Source organism: Myotis myotis, unplaced genomic scaffold (assembly GCF_014108235.1).
Source record: "Myotis myotis isolate mMyoMyo1 unplaced genomic scaffold, mMyoMyo1.p scaffold_m19_p_1, whole genome shotgun sequence".
NCBI classification, from domain to species: Eukaryota; Metazoa; Chordata; class Mammalia; order Chiroptera; family Vespertilionidae; genus Myotis; species Myotis myotis.
The window spans coordinates 186,825,433-186,843,898 of record NW_023416313.1 but is presented as its reverse complement, the minus strand read 5'-3'; the positions used below and the strand labels follow the sequence as shown (position 1 = coordinate 186,843,898).

Sequence of the window (18,466 nt, the reverse complement as noted above, 5' to 3'; positions counted from 1 at the left end):
TCATCTTTTTGGCCCATGCAAATGCTTCCTCCTTTGTAAAGCCTTCAGAGTTAGAATTAATTATTCCTTTCTTTGTTCTTTTAATAAAGCAGCAATTTCCAACCGGTGTGCCATAAGAATTTTTAAAACATATAATACCCAACTGTTTAGTCAGAGGCACTGACCTCTTTTCCTTTAGAATGCCAAATTAAAAAATCTCAACAGCCAACAGAAAAATAGCCGTCCAGTATGAATGAATCAAAATTATACCTTTTTTTGTCAGATCTGCAAAAAAATATAATTAATTTTTGGTATACCAAAGAATTTTAGTAGTTTGTGTGTGCCATGAGATGAAAAAGGTTGCAAATTGCTGTCTTATAGTATACGTTCCCCAACTTATGCATTTATTTTACTCTGCCATTCACACAAGATTATAAACTCTGAGTGCAGAAGCTCTGCCTTATTCATCTTCTTAAAAATTTATCTTTATTGTTGAAAGTATAACAGATGTCTCCCTTTTTCTCTCATTGCCATACCTGTTTTTATATCCTCCATAGAACCAAGTATATTACTTCACACAAAATAGTATTGAATCAATCTTTGATTAGTGTGTAGAAACACAACGGAATTATCTTCTCCTTATCATTCTCATTCTTCATTTTCTATTATATTGAAAGATATATTTGAAGTTGTTACTAGGAAGATTGTATAGGATAACTAATGATTAGCATATAGTTAACAAATAATGCAGATGCCATCTAGACAAACCTCATAGAAAAAGACATATTTGGAGATAATTTTATTTGTATTTTACCACTTGTTTTATTGTGCTCAAATTCTGTTGAAAAACACTTCATCATTTTTAAAATTGTCAATGGCTTTAATATTTCAGGTTGAGAATTTCTTCTGCATGGGATCCCCACTAGCAGTATTTTTGGCATTGCGTGGCATTCGCCCAGGGAACACTGGAAGTCAAGACCATATTTTGCCCAGAGAGATTTGTAACCGATTACTAAATATTTTTCACCCAACAGATCCAGTGGTGAGTTGCACATATAGACATTTTTCTTTCAATATTGAATTGTTCCTAAAATAATCTGTAAGAAATCTTACTCGGTACTGAATTAATGAGAAAGAGTTCATTTATCTTTTGTATTTGCATAGGTTCATATTTTTAAAACATTTGTGTTTTGGATGATGTGGAACTCAGGAAGTAAAATACCTTAGAGATAACCTGTTTATGTTGTACTTATAGTATAAGAGTATAATGTAAAAATATTATCTTGATAACTAATACAAGGGATGAGAATCTTCTGTACTTTCAAACCATAACCAGTTGTAATGCCAATAACCTAGCAATCATAAATTTTGAGAATCCCACTTTAAATATTTTTCTCTAAAATATGCTACAATATTGAAATGTATGTGGTAGATCCTCTTAGAAGTGAAAATATTTAAATACTATGTATTAAAACATGAAAAGGTGTAAGAGTTTGGTTTAGCCTGGTGGGATTATAAAATTTTGGATTTTTACATGTTCTGTTGTAAATAATTTGTTTAATACAAACAGTCCAAGGGTCTTGCATCCAGATAAACAGTTTAATGCATCATTTTTCAGATTAAAAAAAAATGATTCCTTAAATCTTTTGGGGAACTAGGCTAGATATACCTAAAATTAAAACAAACTATTTTAAGTAGCATTTTGAAAAATTGCTTTATATAATTGTGTAAAGTCTTTTAAAAGATTGTTAGCTAATACCAAATAAATAAAACACTGACTAAACACTAGAATTTTAGAAAATTTCCCATATGTTAAAAGAATCAAAACTGCTATCTTTAAGAAATAAATTTAACTGAACTGGAATCTAATATAAGGCTTAAATACAGACTGCACAGTCTTGGCCTAAGTCACTTCGGAGACTGTTTCTTATCTATATGATATAGATGGTAATGTTTACTTTATGGGTTAGGATTAAGTAATATATATGGAAACATCTAGTTAGATGTTCCGTATTTCATTAATATACATTTATTTTACTCATTTTTATAACTTGAAAGTGAACTTTAGTTCATAGGTGAACTCTGAGCTTTCAGTGTTCTTTGTATGATGTTAAAGTTTGTTCCATTATAAAGGAGGGTTCCAAACTCATTTGGTTAATATAAATTATTTTTATTCATTTCATAGTTTTTTGTGATTTTTTTTAAGTAATGCTTTTTTAGTGTTTATGTCATAACTGTGCTAGGCAGTTTGTACAAACATTATCTATTTCCAACATCCTTGTGAGGTAGGCAGTGTTAGCGCCTTTCTACAGCTCGGGAAACGGAGCCTGAGACCCTGTGACAGGACTCGGGGAATACTGACACCAAATCCATTGCCATTTCTGCTGTGCTGCCTCCGCTTCACAGTAGACAAATAGTCTTCTATTGGGATCTAATTTGTGTGTTACTATGTTAATCTATTTGAAAGTGGGGTTTACTAAGAGCTTCTAAGTTAGTAATAATTGCCCTTATTTACTGTGTTCCAGTTTACTCGTGACTGCTTCTGCTTTGTTTGTGAGACTAAAATTAATCTGTTAAATGATGTCAAACCATAATAAAAATGAATTTTTTTCTCTGGGTACTATTATCCTAGACTAACTGTTTTTTTATAGTCCCATCATTAAGGAAATATTAGACCAGCTACATATTATTAAGAGTGAACAAATGGGAAATACATGTTAGAAATATCAGGTTTTTTAAAATTCCCTAAGGTCTGCCGAGCATGCAATAGAATAAGAATAGAGTTTACTAAAATCTGAGCTTTAATGTTGTGGTTTTTTGTTTTTTTTTAATCAAGGCTTATAGGTTAGAACCGTTAATACTGAAACACTACAGCAACATTTCACCAGTCCAGATTCACTGGTATAATACTTCCAATCCTTTACCGTATGAGCATATGAAGCCCAGCTTTCTCCACCCATGCAAAGAATCTACCTCCGTTTCAGAGAATGAAGGCATTTCCACAATACCAAGCCCTGTGACCTCACCTGTCTTGCCTCGCCGACACTATGGAGAATCTATAACAAATATAGGCAAAGCAAGCATATTAGGTAATTTCGCTTCAGTGTTCCTATCAATGAATATAAATACTTTTTATTCAGATATTAAATTTGGAGTATTTGGAATTATTCTACGTATTACAAACCAATCAACAGTTAATCCATGTGTTTAGAAATAACTACCCTCTCGCTGTTCATATTTGAGGGCCAAAAACCTTGAACTTCTCTAATTAGATCCAATCCTATAATTTTAGATGTGAAATAGCTGAATGCACAAGGGTCTGAGGATAAAGTCCCTCTTTTTAACTTGGCCCTACTACTTCCTGTGAGATCTTGGGCAAATCTCATAGATCTTAATGCTTCCTTATCTGTGAAATGAGAAGGTACTTGAGTTGTAAGGGTGCCCCTGCCATTTAGTTCTCTGATCCATGTCCCAAAAGTCTCTTAAATTGTGTCCTTCCTGAGGGCAACAAGGATATTGAATTTGTCTCTGAATGCTCTCCATTACAGCTACAATATTTGGTGTAGCAGTGGAGTTCAATAATGTGCCACTTGAATTTGTCCATTGCTTTTGGTTATAAGTTGCCTTAATATAAAATGCCACAAGATGGCACTCTAAATAGGCTTTACCTGCTGGTTTAATTGCTATGTCACTTTATCATACAGATTTTTTATTGATAACTTGTTATTACATATCCATCTAACTTCAGTATTAAGCATATCAACAGTAAATATATGCCTGTGTCGTGTATTTCTAATTTTACCAAATACTTTAATAAATAATGATCACTTGAGTAAAATAGAATCTTTATTCTTTTGTAAGCTATATTTTTAGAGTCTTTACATTCTCTTTCTGTTCAATACCAGTTTTATTTAGAAACCTACAATATAAATTGTAACTTTTTTATGTTCCCACTCTGGAAAAACATGACTAGAGCTTGGTGCCTCTGCCAATTGGCTATAATTATGGGTGGTGCTCTTTGGCTTGGTATGTGGTGTAATTCAGCAGAATGACTGCCCTGTTTTGTGAAATGCAGGGGCTGCTAGCATTGGAAAGGGACTTGGAGGAATGTTGTTCTCAAGGTTTGGACGTTCATCTACTGCACAGCCATCTGAGACACCAAAAGACTCAATGGAAGACGAGAAGAAGCCAGTTGCCTCACCTCCTACTACCACTGTGGCAACACAGACCCTTCCACATAGCAGTTCTGGCTTTCTTGATTCTGCATGTTAGTTCATACTGTTTTTTTATGCTGTATCTTTTTTTAAATTGAGGAGAGCAGAGAGGATTATGGTATTAACACAGGCAGTCAACTCTAAAATCTAAAACTTTTAAAGAAAAAATCCATTTCTGCTGCTTATATTTTTAAGACTACTCCCAGGTAAATGCAGTTTTATTCTCTGCATTGGTGAATTAATAATAATCAGGGCCTTATGGCATGAGGGTCTTAAGCATCAAGCATAAAACAAATCTCTCTGAGGTAAGCACCCCCTGGTTTTTAGAAAGTAGATTTTTAAAAACATGGTCTTCTCAAATTCATGTAGTTGCATTAAACCTATGCTGTATCTACTCTTGATACTTTTTAAAAACCACTATGCCAAAGCCATTCTGCTACTTATCCCGCTGTTCCTTTTATCCAACCCGATACTAAAATCATGGCTTCCAGTTCTAGCCCCACTACTAGTGCAAAGCAGAAGAAATGAGTGAATGAATGGATAGTTTATTCTGGACATGGCATTGGAATGGAGCTATGTTCAATTTTTTTCCAGTGGATTTAAAAGGTCTAAAATTGTGAATTGTTGTGAAACACTTACTTAGTTTAGTATATATTTACTTCCAAGGGTCTAAACTTGACCCTCACTTTTAAGTGTCCAGTAAAGTAAGACTAAAAAGTCAAGTCCTATTTTTCCGTTAGTTTATATAAGGAAATGTCGATTCTGAAACTAGCCTACTTCCTTTCTGTATGTGAAGAGGAAAACTTTCTCTAAAGATGTTTAAACATTTTATTTCAGATACTTAAAGACTTGTTTTCTTACTGTGTCTGCTGCTCTGAATTTCAAAATGGCCAGCATTGCCATCTGTAAAACATGCTTAGAAGGAAGCTCAGTTGTGGCCTCCTAGAGGCTGGATCTTTCTCCAAGTGAACCCCACCCCAGGATTAATTATCCTGGACATTGGACATTTCTATTTAGACCAATAGCATTTTTTTTTAACTTGATCTTATCTTTGTCAGATTCTAAGTACTGGAAATTCTTTAATTGCAAGCCTTTTGAATACTGCCTAGAAAATTCATTTTATACTTTGATATTTGTACAAAAGCGACTTAAGCTCTCACTTCTACTTAATATCAGGATTGTGATTGTGAAAATACAGAAGTGTGTTGTAACATGCAGATGTTTAAAGAAAACTCCTGAGGAAAAATAATTTTTCTAAAAGAATTTTGTGACAGGATAGGTAAAAAGTCACAATTCCTCATAATGTTAACGCATAACAAAGAGCTAGTAAATAGTGGGATGAATGAGGGAACAAAAAGAGCAGCGTATGTAGCACAAGAGAAAGGATGATGAAGACAGAATCTAGAATCTGAGGGAGGAAAACTATTCTTTTTTGTTTGTTTTTTAACATAGTAATATTCAAAATGGTAAGAGAGAAACCTATTCTTTCAGGACAACAGTGAATAGAGGTGCTTAGCTGTATTGCATCATTTATTTTGATAGCTTAACAAAATACATTTGCTGTTATTCTTATATATAAATTCTTTGTTAGGCCTAGTGGTAAATTTCTTGTCAACTATACACACAATTAAATCTGAGATAATCATGAATCTTAGTTGCATATATTCATCTCTAGATATAGATATAACTATTAAAATTGGACCACTATTCCTATAGTAGAATTCTGTCTTTTAAATCAAATCCTCAAGATTTGCCTTACTAATTCTTGGACTTGCTTCAAAAATATACTCTTCTGTGTAATCCTGATTGAAACAAATTTCTTAAGTCTTAATTGCTATTTTGGCTGTCTCTTGCAAATCATAAAACTTGCTCAAGTCTTCCTTTTTGAATTTGGTTATTGTGATTAGGTAATTCTGGCTTCTTTCCTTCTTTCTGCTCACCTTCATTGCCTCGGTTCTTCTCCATAACCCTTATTCTGAAGCTACCAACTTTGATTCTCTCTTTCTTTGAAGGTAAGATGGACACAGGCTTTGAGTTCATGATCAATCAGGGTTTCTCTCTTTGAAGAGTAAGTTCTATCAGTTGTCATCAAGTTGATGGCACTAACTATTCTTCATTTCTTTTTTAAAAGTCTAGGTTTATTCCTAGTGGTTTCACTACTTCATTTCTTATGCTCCCCCGTGTTTGTAACTTGAAAAAGAAAGGTCTTTTAGCATTGTTTTCCCTCTATATCAGAACTTAAATGAACTATACATTTTGGAGGTATCTGGATGTTAACAGATTATGACATTATATTTCAAAATTAATTAGGCTTACATTTTCCATCAAAGAAATCTTTACAAACATCAAAATGTGTACTTCTTTATGTATGCTAGGTTCAGTCGGCTTATTTGGGAGGACTGTTCTAACTTTTGGCCACTGCATCATTGAAGGCCATTTATAGCTATCAGCCAATACTTTACAGCATCTTGTGTTTTTTTTTCACAGATTTCAAACTTCAGGAGTCGTTCTTAAATCTCCCACATCTTCTTTTTCCGGAAAATGTAATGCAGAATAAAGATAATACCCTCGGTATGGTATACGTTAGGAATAGCATTCAGAATACTATGAAAATGATCTACTTAGAGAGTTCTGCTCATTGGAAAATTGCATTACTTCTCCTATGAAATCAGCCTATACACTATTTTATATGTACTTTCTAATATGTATTTTCTAATCTTAAATGGTAGTGATCCTGAAACCCAACTGTTGATTAGTGCTTTATGTGCTAAAATATATGATACTCCTATATACTCCCAGAGAAGGAACCTTTTAGAGAGGGAGAAAAGCATAAGCCATTTTTTCCTTCTCTGTTGTCCTAAAGGCTTCAATATACTTTTTATGTACTACACTAGATGTAAAAGGTTTTCATAGCGTCAAGGATGTAGTTATATCTAGCTATTTCAGATATTAGTAACACTACCACTTAGGGCTGATACTAAGTATTTCATAGCTGATATCTCATTTCAGTACAAATATAGGGTGTCCCCAAAAAATGTATACATACTTTAATAGCCGATAGCTCAATTTTGAAAATAAAATGTATTTTAATAAATACTGCATTTAAAATTATTCAGTGTGTATACATTTTTTAAGACACCCTGTATTTAATATTCTTTTGAAAGGTAGATTTGCTTAAAAAATTAGTATTGGATGCAAGAGATGTTTTCATTCTCTTTCAGCAGATTCTAAATATCATGAAGGATTAATATTGGCAATTTAAATTATTTTTATCAATTAACTTTTCATTCCTTTTTCCACAAATCCTTACTTTTTTCATTTTTTTTTAAATAGTGTATTTTGTCTTTAACAAAAGACGTTACAGGTTTTTCTTTGGATGTTTTAACTATATCTAAATTTATAATTTCTGTATTTAATTGCTTACTTTTTTTCTGTTTTCAAAACAACTCTTACTTGATACAAGTTTCAAAACTGTTTTAGTATCACAAGCTGATTTCATTTTGTTTGTGCTTGTTTCTCCCTAGCCACAGTTTATGTTGATCTAACTCAGTGAATTCCCCTCAAGAAATGAGCTTATGAAAGTGCTCACTCTGGTCTCTGCTCATGTAATTGTTATTTACGGAAAGAAATAATTCAATTTGTGCTTTTTGCATATTTAGTTGGAGAAAGGAAAAATCAATCTTCTAATACATTTGTCCTGCATTCAAGCAGCCGTTATATCCATTGTCTTAAAGCCTTCCCAACTCCATAAGCCGTTAGACCACTAATCTAAGCACAGCACTGAGGACACTTCCCTTCACACTGGTGTGGACTGCAGACATTTGCTTTGGGGAGTAGGGGAGGAAATGTGTTCATCTGCATGACTCCCCAGGAAAGAAAATAATCCATGTTTTAAAGCATATAAGCAAACTGCTGCTGATTGTTAAAAGCCAACATTTTTTTCTCATTTTTACTTCTCTTCAGCTGTTCAGCAATCTCATTCTTTTCTTTGTGAATAGGAGAATTCTAGCACTTAGTCATCCAAGAAAGAGAAAGAAGGACAAAGTGACAAATTCATGTTCTTTTTTGTCTTTGACCTAACTCAGTGAGAGAAACTAGGGAAAAACTACTATGCTGTGTTGTGCTGCCTATTCTTTATATGGTAACTAGAGGCCCAGTGCATGAAATCTGTGCACTGGACGGGGGTGGTCCCTCAGCCTGGCCTGCGCCCTCTTGCAGTCTAGGACCCCTCGCTCCTTACCGCCGGCCTGCTCACTGCTCATTACCACTCGGCTCACTGCCTCGGAGGCGGGAGAGGCTCCCGCCACTGCCACTGCCGCTGCACTTGCCAGCTGTGAGCCTGGCTTCTGGCTGAGCAGTGCTCCAGCTGTGGGAGTGCACTGACCACCAGGGGGCAGCTCCTGCATTGAGCTCCTGCTCCCTGGTGGTCAGTGCACATCATAGTGAACAGTTGTTCTGGTTGTTCCACCATAACAGTCGCTGGGCTTTTATTATATAGATAATAGGAAAGTAGGTCCATGACAATTCCAGGTAGATTTGGGCCCACTTTGGGCAAGACATCTCACAGCACATACAGGCTGGAACAAAAGTAGGTGTACAGTTGTTTGTATGGAAAACAGTGCAATAATTAATAAGTACTAATACAAGAATAAGCTGTTTTTGTATACTCACAACTATAAACCTACTTTTCCCCACCCTGTGTAGAATGGTGCTGTCCTGTAGAATCTCAGTCCCTTGGGAAATCTCTCTACACAGGAGAGAGAAGGTGAGACATAAGCCCATCTAATTCTATCCATCCACCTGCAGAATCAACACAAATGTGAGGTTAACCACACCAGCAGCCAGACTGCCTGGGGTAAACTGTTTAAGGAAGGTGCAAGACAAACAGTTTCATCAGGTACAAGCTGGCTACCTAGATCCCATTTGGTAGGGACACACTAAGATAAATAGGGACAGGGAGGGCCAGTCAGTTAACAATTATTAAAGTCCCTAAAGTCTAGGTGATAAGAATAACAAAGGCATGTAATAGGGTAACAATTAAATTAGGCATTTCAGTGTCTAATATATGAAAGGCAGTGCTGCACGTAAGAATAGCATAGTAAGAATAAATTTTAGGTACATAATATTAAAGTGGAGCCAATAACACTTGTTATAACAAGAAAAGTCTCACACTCTAACTTTAAAACACAATTCAACTTAAGACTAGTTAGACTAGTAAGATTTTCTACGGTGGCATTTTAAAGGGAATTCTTAGAAGTTATTAGGTGGTTTTCACCCATATTCATTCATAGCTTTCCCATCTCTTCTGTTTCTCCTTTCCCTTTATAACTAACTTCACCTTGACTCTTTCTCATCATGCTTGAGAATTCCAGTTTCCTCTTTTATCAACTTCCTGTCTGTTGTGCCAGAATGTACCTACAATGTCACATGGAATACAGAAGATAAAAGATGCAGACATTACTACTCCACAGTTCCACATACGGCTTTCAACTATTTCTAATTTATGGATTAGCTTATTATAATTTAAATGAGGAAAATAACAGTTTTAGAAAACCTTATAAAAGCCTATGTTGATATATCTTACAAATGGTTTAATAACTAATTGGTATTTTGTGCTGCTGAAGTGTAAACCTTACTTGAGAATGCATAAATGGATCCATGGACATTTCTTGTCAGAAAAGAACAATTGAATAGAAAAGTAACAACTGTAGCCCTGGCCAGATAGCTCAGTTGTTAGAGTGTTGTCTCCACACGCCAGGGTTGAAGGTTCTATCCCCAGTCAGGGCACATATAAGAATCAACCAATTAATGTGTAAGTAAGTAGAACTAAAAATTGATGTTTTTCTCTCCCTCTCTCTCTAAAATTAAAATTAAAAAAGGAAAAATAACAACTGTAGATGCATCTTTAAGTCACCAAAAGGTATTGTCATAAAATATTGTTAAAATAAGTATTTGCTAAACATTTAAATGAAATTATTCTCTAGAATGATATGGTTTTCTACATGCAATTAACAAAGTCCCAGTGTAAAACAAAACCCAACTTTTCTCCAACCTCCTCCTCAATTTTTGCCAGTTTTCACTTTTCACATCCTCTGGCTCTGGACAAAGAGCAGACTTTGAATGTGAGTGGTAGTAACTTGGGTGTGTTTTGTTTTGAAGATGGACCCTCCAAAATACTGACTATATGGCTCACTCACAATTTTAAAAGAGTTAGTTCCTGAAGATCAAAATACCAATTTTCTAAGTGTTTTTTCTCTAAGGATTTATTAAATGAATTGATTGAAATTTTCCTATAACCTTGATTTGTTGTGATTTTTTTTTTCTCTAACAGGTATTATAGGACTTTCTGTGGATTTTAGAAAAGATTTGATTAAATTCACTTACTCGTTGAGTGCAGCATTGTTATAAATGAAGTCCTTCTTCCCAAGAATTAGCACTCTTCCTCCCAGTTTAACATTCCCAGCCACAGCAGACATTTATTGAGCACATGTATGTTCCCCATGTTAGGCTCTGCTAACTGGACAAAATCTAAACTGCCAAGTGGGGAGGAAAACTGTGGCACTGTAAAAAGATGGTTATCTTCTAGTGCAGTGGTTCTCAACCTTCTGGCCCTTTAAATACAGTTCCTCATGTGACCCAACCATAAAATTATTTTCATTGCTACTTCATAACTATAATGTTGCTACTGTTATGAATCGAAATGTAAATATCTGTTATGCAGGATGGTCTTAGGCGACCCCTCTGAAAGGTCATTCGACCGCCAAAGGGGTCGTGACCCACAGGTTGAGAACCGCTGTTCTAGTGTATCCCCCAGAGCCTTGGAGGGGCCATTAGTGACCTGTTGCACTCCCACAGCTATTGCTGCATGTAAGCCTGGCCCATAATTCTGCAGGAGGGCTGCTTTCCTTATTTTACAGGTTAGGCACAAGGGAAAGCCAGCATTTGAGCCCAGTTTGTTTTACCCTAAATATACCAAGTGAAAAATTTTTAATTTTAGAGAGAGAAGGGAGGGGGAAAGAAAAATCATCAATTGGCTGCCTCCTGCACACCCCCTACTAGGGATCAATCCTGCAACCCGGGCATGTGCCCTGACCGGGAATGGAATCATGACCTCCTGGCTCGTGGGTTGACGCTCAACCACTAAGCCACACCGGCCTGGCAGTGAATTTTTGTTTGTTTTCTTCAATTATTATTTCATATTAACCTGGGAAGACAAAGAAAGGACTCACCACATAGAATCCTGAGGTAATAAGGCTCTTCTGAGTGTTTTTCCCATGTAAATTAGAGTGGAAAGTCACTTTAAAATATATATACATATTTATCATTAGAAGAATCACTTCTATTAGCTAAATTTTTATCCTCAACTCATAAGTCTATATGGAACCTATTTTGTAATATTTATTCGTTTGTTTTATTCTTTTTTTTTTCTTTTCTTTTTTTTTAGTGGAATTGGATCACAGAATTGACTTTGAACTCAGAGAAGGACTTGTGGAGAGCCGCTATTGGTCAGCTGTCACGTCACATACTGCCTATTGGTCATCCTTGGATGTTGCCCTCTTTCTTTTAACCTTCATGTACAAACATGAGCACGATAATAATGCAAAACCCGATTTAGATCCAATTTGAACTTGTGAAGGACATTAATGGCCCAATAATGATTTTTTTCTATTAAAATATGTGTGTCAAGATACAGAGATTTCAGGTTTAAGTATGTTTCAGTTTTGTTTAGAGCAAGAAATATTTGAATTTAAAAGCACTTTATTTTATTTAAAAACAAGACATTTTTCAGGCCAAAAGAAGTAATTTACAATTTTCATCATTTTAATTATGAGTCTGATAGAACCCCCTGCAGAGAATCAAGCAAGACCTGGAAGTAAGGAACATTTGGGTGAACTTCAAGGTTATAAATCGCAATCTAATTTCTCCCAACTATAAAGGCATATTAATGGGTCGAATGTAATGTATTAACCAAAATATGTTATAAGTCTAAAATGGTCACGATGTAGTATATTCTATGTAAAGATCATAAGGTGGTATCATTGTTTTAGATTTCCACAATTCCTTTGAAAGAAGAGTATAACATTTAATGTTTTGAATTTAACTTGTAGCAAAACTAATGCTAAAAAAGAAACAATATTTGGACTACTGTATTTATAATTTATTATCTCTGACAAATTGCTTTATTTCAATGTATGAAACATTACTTTTTTAAATGTTTTCTTTGAACAATTTAAGAAAAACATTTATTTTCTATAGTGTTAAGACCTTTTCTTTTTTTCAGAACGTCATCTTTGTACTCTTCAGATGAATATATAGACACTGTGGCATACCTTGAGTATTTTTTTTTTTCATTAAAAACTTGTAGTTTCACACAAATAACACTAGTTGAATTATTTTGAAAAAAACAGAACTTTTTATTATGTCACATGTATCTCAGAGAAAACTAAAGTCTTCTAAACTTAACATAGTACTCCACAAGGAGTAAATTTCATTAACTTTATTGGAAAATTTAGTAAACTTCTTTGGAATCAGGAGTATGACAACTATTTTAAATATATAAACATCTATGTGCCAAACAACATATATAAAGGGACAGAGTGCCACTAACAGGTTCTATTTTAAAAGTGTTTCAGAAAACATGATTGAGACATAAGGCACAATAGATAAGAATTCCAAGGCATTAGAAGAGTTTTCCTCAGCTTAATCATTTCCACAGTGCTTTTCATCTGAGGAGCTCAAAGTGCTTTAACAGACAGTAATCTATGTAGTAGCTCCTCGAGGTAAGTAAGTGAGTGTTTTTCTCATGTTACATGTTAATACACTAAGGCACCAAAACATGTAAAGTGCCTTGAATTAGATAACAGAGCAAATCAGAAGAGCTCAGATTGAAGCCAGACCATATTCTTTGATAGCAGTGACTAATAATTCACAGGTTACCTCTTAGTAGTTTGCAAACGGTAACAGAAGTTGCAATTCATAATTTGGAGAAATGGCTGAAGCTAATATTTTACTCTGCTTGTCTTACACGTTCTTGGGTTCTCACACACAAAGGAAGAGTCACCTAGAGGGGATCAGTAGCCGTCTCTGCCACAACCATCCCTCACTTCTGAGTGGCTTCCACTAGGTTCCACTTAAGGTGCTGTCTTCACTTACCGCACAAGGATCTTTCTAGCTTCCAGAAACCGTTAGCCTGGTGCACAGTTGGCCAATTGCACATCTCGCCTTCTTTCTTTATAAGGCAGTGGGATCTGTGGCTTACCTGTAGGTTTTACTCAGCACCATCAGTCCTCTTGTCTATTTTGGCCTTTCATTGAATTTGCACAACATAAAACACTCCTTTTTAATGTTTAAAAAGATTCCAAGGCTCCATGACCAAATCAGTGACTAAGAAGCCCTTGCTCTAAAAGGCTTTTGATGAGATCTTAGCAAAGCTGAAGTAATCTCTTCTGAATTTAGAGATTCCTGTGAACTCAGGCCATTTTCATACCCTGCTTATTTCCTAGGTCTAACTTAGTTCTCAGGAAAGTTAAACGCATCTCATACGACTGTTATTAAATGTGCTTGAGCCTACGTTGCTGTGGGTGGTATGGCACTCTAATGCCTAAGAGCTTTAAGGAATTCATTCTTAACCACTAGAGTGCGAAGAGCCCTTTCTACCTGAGAAGAAAGTCTTTCAAACATGTAAGTTTGATATTGAGTAAAAAGAAAATTATATTTCCATAACTGTAGGAATATATCTGTTTCCCTTTCTTCATAGTCAGAAAACAAAATCAAACTTAACCACATGGAATTTGAATCCTTGAAAGGAACAACATTCAAAACCCCCTTTTCAAAATAAGATAGTCCAGATTACTGGACAGGTGTTTTGTTTTCAGTTCATTACTTCATCAACAGAGATGGCAAGTCTGATTTCACGGCACTCTTCTTGTTTCTATGTCTGCATGTTATCATGTAATGTACTTGTGTATATTCAAGTAATATACAGAATATGTATGATTCTGGCTTGATTTAGAAGCTAAGTCAGTTACTGAGTAACATTTTACAACTTTATTCCAGCAAGTACTAAATTGGCCAAAAATTTGTTTTTGATACCATTAAAATTTTATTCTCTATTTTGTGTATATGCTATGATGATTCTTCTGAATACTGGTTAGATTGTTCAATTTTAATCCAGTTAGATTCCCCAGGGTTATTTAAACTTAAGGAGAATGTTTTGGATTAAATCTTGCTTTATTTTTAGTTTAAAATTAGCTTTTGCAAAAGCCTTTTCTTAGTTCATAACTTTATTTTCAATAGTAATTATACTTACAATCCAGTGTCACTGTGTTTTAAAACATAATTACCAAGTGTACTCTTTTCCAGTAACTACTCCTTTATATGTGAAGCAAGCCGTAGGAATCTTATGTTTTATTTATTTCTGTCAAACTACATCTGTCAGCCTTTGAAAATTCTCACACTAAACATGTTCTATGGAAGCCCTCAGTGACATGTAAACATTCATTCTCTTCCTTGCTGTGTTTCTATTGCGGGCTGAAGCATTCTGCTCTCCAAGGCATTGGTTCAAAACCCCACGTCCCAGGTCTGTGTTCCTGCGAAGAGTAGACAGGAAAAGAAAAGTTGCCAGTGCAGTGTCATGGCCAGTGCCCCCATGCACTGCTGTGGAGTCAGACCTACCCTAGGGGTTTCATTGGAAGGCCTGGAGTAGGGGAAATTAGTGAATTGCTGTTTGATTAATTACGTTAATATTTCTGTCTTTCCAGCTACTAATAAGGCTTTGGAACAATGGCAGAAACTAATTTGAGTATATTTTACTGTTGTTTTTTTAAATAATCTTTTGTTAGCGTGGAAATGAGGGTAAAAAAGGGGGGGTTGGTAAAGAAGGGTCAGGGCAAAGTACAAAGAGGATATGGCAATCAGACACTGGAGAACTAGAATTTGACTAAACCGTGTGACTATTGGATAGTTGACGTCTGCAGTTATTCTCAAATTGCCTCTTACCTTGCTCTGCTGCCATCTCTAGGCCTCAGCCTCTGCCAGGAATCAGATGGTGCCCTGGCTGAATTGGAAATGCTTGCATTAAATATCTTTGTGGTTAGGTATGGGCAGTATGTACTAGCGTTTTATAATCCTTTACCTACATTGAAAACAGAGCACACTTGGCAGGAAGCATCTCCATTGAACTCTGTTACCTTGAGGATGAGTCTAGGGAACTCCCACACCATCTCCCTCATTTCTCCTTTTGCATCAGCCCAGGGCAGAAGGAAGTTGCCAAGGAAATGTTTATAGTATTGAGCTTAGGGTAGTACTAGTATACAGAATGGCAGGATACAGGATTTCATCTCAAAGGTCTCAGTTTGTAAACATTCGTGCTGTGATGGGAACAGCCCGGGTTATGTATGTCCTGTTTCATACTTTAGTGGATGTTTGTGATCATTTTCCAAAAATCTTAAAATTTCAGCTTTAGAACAAATTTTAGAGGTCATCTAGTCCAACCCTGTTGTTTTTTTAAAATATATTTTTATTGATTTCAGAGAGGAAAGGAGAGGGAGAGAGGTAGAAATATCAATGATGAGCGAGAACCATTAATCGGCTGCCTCCTGAATGCCCCACACTGGGGATTGAGCTCACAACCTGGGCATATGCCCTGATAGGGAATCGCTCAACCACTGAGCCACCACGCTGCACACCCTATTTTAGTTCCATGCGAGCATTTAAATAACATAGAGGCCATGAAAAGGAAAGTGATGGGATAGTGCATTAGGTCCAACCCAAAGATTCAATGAAAGGCTGATTACACAACAGAAGGGGGGAAGAGGTGGAGTCTCCAAGGAAGAACGTCATGAACAGCAGGATTCTGGAGCTAGAAGGGGTATATAGGGATCATTTTCTAAAGCATGCTCTGCAGATGTTAACGTCATCTCAGTAAGTTGGGAAATGCCAGATTTAAAAGGTTCCTTTACAGCAAGGCTTTAAGAGCCTTTGGCACACTAAATGCAGTGTGAATCTGGTGCTATGGGGGAGGGAGGAGGGAAGGAAAGTTTTTCTAAACTTATTTAACCAGACTTTTAAAAAATTGGAATATACTTAGAGAATTGCTGACCACACTTAATTTCTTTATTATGAAGAGTCATCCCTTGGTGTGAATACTTCATTTGACAAGTGGTCTCTCCTACCCTTTAAGATCACATGTCCAGCCAAAGACAGAGTCAGAATTAGAACCTTGTCCTAATTGCCAGCTATGTCTAAGACCACACTGCCTATTTCCTTCCCCTGGTAGACAGGGAATTCCTAAAAGTAGAAATGGCCCCTCTGTTTTTGCGTCTCCTCCCTAATCTGTTGCTTTAGGTGCTGCAAACTCAGAATACCTCCAGGCTTGAGTTCCCCGGGGTCCCGTCTATTCCCAGACCTTTTTTTTAAAAAAATATATATTTTTTATTGAGTTTTTACAGGGAGGAAGGGAGAGAGATAGAGAGCCAGAAACATCGATGAGAGAGAACCATCGACCAGCTGCCTCCTGCACATCTCCCACTGCGAATGTGCCCGCAACCAAGGTACATGTCCCCAAACGGAATCGAACCTGGGACCCCTCAGTCCGCAGGCCGACGCTCTGTCCACTGAGCCAAACCGGTTTTGGCACCCAGACCTTCTTGAAAGATGCCCTTCCTGGTACGTACAGCCTTCCTTTCAGTTTCAGACTCAGAGTACCCAGGAAAAAGAAAAGCAAAAGGGTGAAAAAATAAAAATGCCCAGGGAACATTGTGTTTTTCACTCCAGTGACCAATGCGAATTTGATAGGGAGACAAGTTGCATAGTGTAAAATGTTCAGTGTTCCTTCCGTTTCTTCTCATGATGTTTATATGTAGCCTTTTATCAATGTATTATAAGCAGGACCCTTTTAAAACAGTTACAACATAGATTAATTAATAGGAATTTTAAGTTCTAAGTGCTACACATTTTGGAGAATGGGAGAAAAGGTTTTGCTGCTGCTCGTGTGTGTGTGTGTGTGTGTGTGTGTGTGTGTGCGCGCGCTCTCCCCAAAAATAGTCTTTTGGCAAATCATTAGACTTTTCCTCTGTCTTTGTGTTTGAAGAGGGTGGGAGTATGCTTAGTATTGTCTGTTACCTTATGGTTTTTCATTTACACATAACAGGGTGCAACTTGCTTCCTCCCCACCCTGCACTTGTCAGGATGTGTTGGAAAGCTATTCTTTAGGAAGATCACATCTGGTCTTCTGTTGGAGTCGGATGAAAACAAGTATATTAACACTTCACCTTTAATGCTCTCTCCTGCCAACATCAGATATCCATGAGCACCATTCATCTCTTCCCTTGACTGCACCCACACCCACTACCATCTCTGCTTGATCTCTTTCCTGTGAGCTTTCTGTTAAAGGTGTGACCATTTTCTGGTTCTATGGCTGTCATAGTACATACAGCTCTGCCAGGAAGAGCCTGGGGAGTCTTTTGCTCTTTGCTCATAGGTACATTTCTCTGAAGCAGCTGGCATTGTGACTCTCCTGAGACCCCGAAGGTGTTTTCTCTTTTTATTTCTTTTATCCAAAATGTGTTTATTGGGGTGGTTTCCCACTCATCTTGATTTGAGGTGCTTTTAGTGCTGCTTCCTTCTGAAGGGGCATCCTTCTGTAAGCCTTGCTTTTCCTCCTGTTGGTGGACAGAGCAATGGAGCAACCAACCCACAAAACTACCGTTCGTGTGTGGCTGCAGATGGCGGTGGTTTTATAGCATCCTGGGCATTTCGCAGCCATGAAGTAGGAACTGGGGCTCTGCACCAGGCGCTGCTGCTTGTGCTTCCTCTTCTCTTCCGGGGAGGGATGGAGGCGCTCCTTAGCGAGAGGCATATTGTCGTGGGGAGGTCGTCACCGCCCGAAAGGCATGTTTTCTTTTCTCAGCTTCTGTGGCCTCTTCTTACAGTCACTCTCTTTAACAGTACTACTCGCTGTCCATGACTGTGGTACCAACTAAGAAAGTGGCCTTTTTCTTTTCCTTTTTTACCTTTCCTTTTTATTACTATTATTATTTTTAACATATTTTATTGATTTTTTACAGAGAGGACGGGAGAGGGATAGAGAGTTAGAAACATCAAGGAGAGAGAAACATGGATCAGCTGTCTCCTGCACACCCCCTACTGGGGATGTGCCTACAACCAAGGTACATGCCCTTGACTGGAATCGAATCTGGGACCCTTGAGTCCAAAGGCTGACACTCTATCCCAGCCGTCGGCAAACTACGGCCCGCGGGCCGGATCCAGCCCGT

General features: G+C 36.8%; 1 protein-coding gene and 1 pseudogene across 10 annotated transcripts in view; one reads left to right on the top strand and one right to left on the bottom strand.

Annotated features, from left to right (window-relative positions):
• The window catches only part of DDHD1 (DDHD domain containing 1), a 79,874-nt gene extending 65,569 nt beyond the window's left edge, over positions 1-14,305 (top strand). For 4 of the 10 annotated variants that reach the window (XM_036307385.1, XM_036307377.1, XM_036307403.1 and 1 more), the window contains 5 exons: positions 872-1,021; positions 2,816-3,068; positions 4,055-4,246; positions 6,681-6,764; positions 11,638-14,305. In XM_036307385.1, the coding sequence (XP_036163278.1) occupies positions 872-1,021; positions 2,816-3,068; positions 4,055-4,246; positions 6,681-6,764; positions 11,638-11,819 (861 nt within the window). In that variant the 3' untranslated portion in view covers positions 11,820-14,305. Of the gene's footprint in view, positions 1-871; positions 1,022-2,815; positions 3,069-4,054; positions 4,247-6,680; positions 6,765-10,524; positions 11,283-11,405; positions 11,439-11,637 lie in introns of those variants that run through there. The other 6 variants (XM_036307394.1, XM_036307435.1, XM_036307440.1 and 3 more) reach the window with 4 other exon arrangements.
• A 3,467-nt stretch (positions 14,306-17,772) lies between these two features.
• LOC118664682 lies at positions 17,773-18,051 on the bottom strand (annotated as a pseudogene).
• Positions 18,052-18,466: the final 415 nt, after the last annotated feature.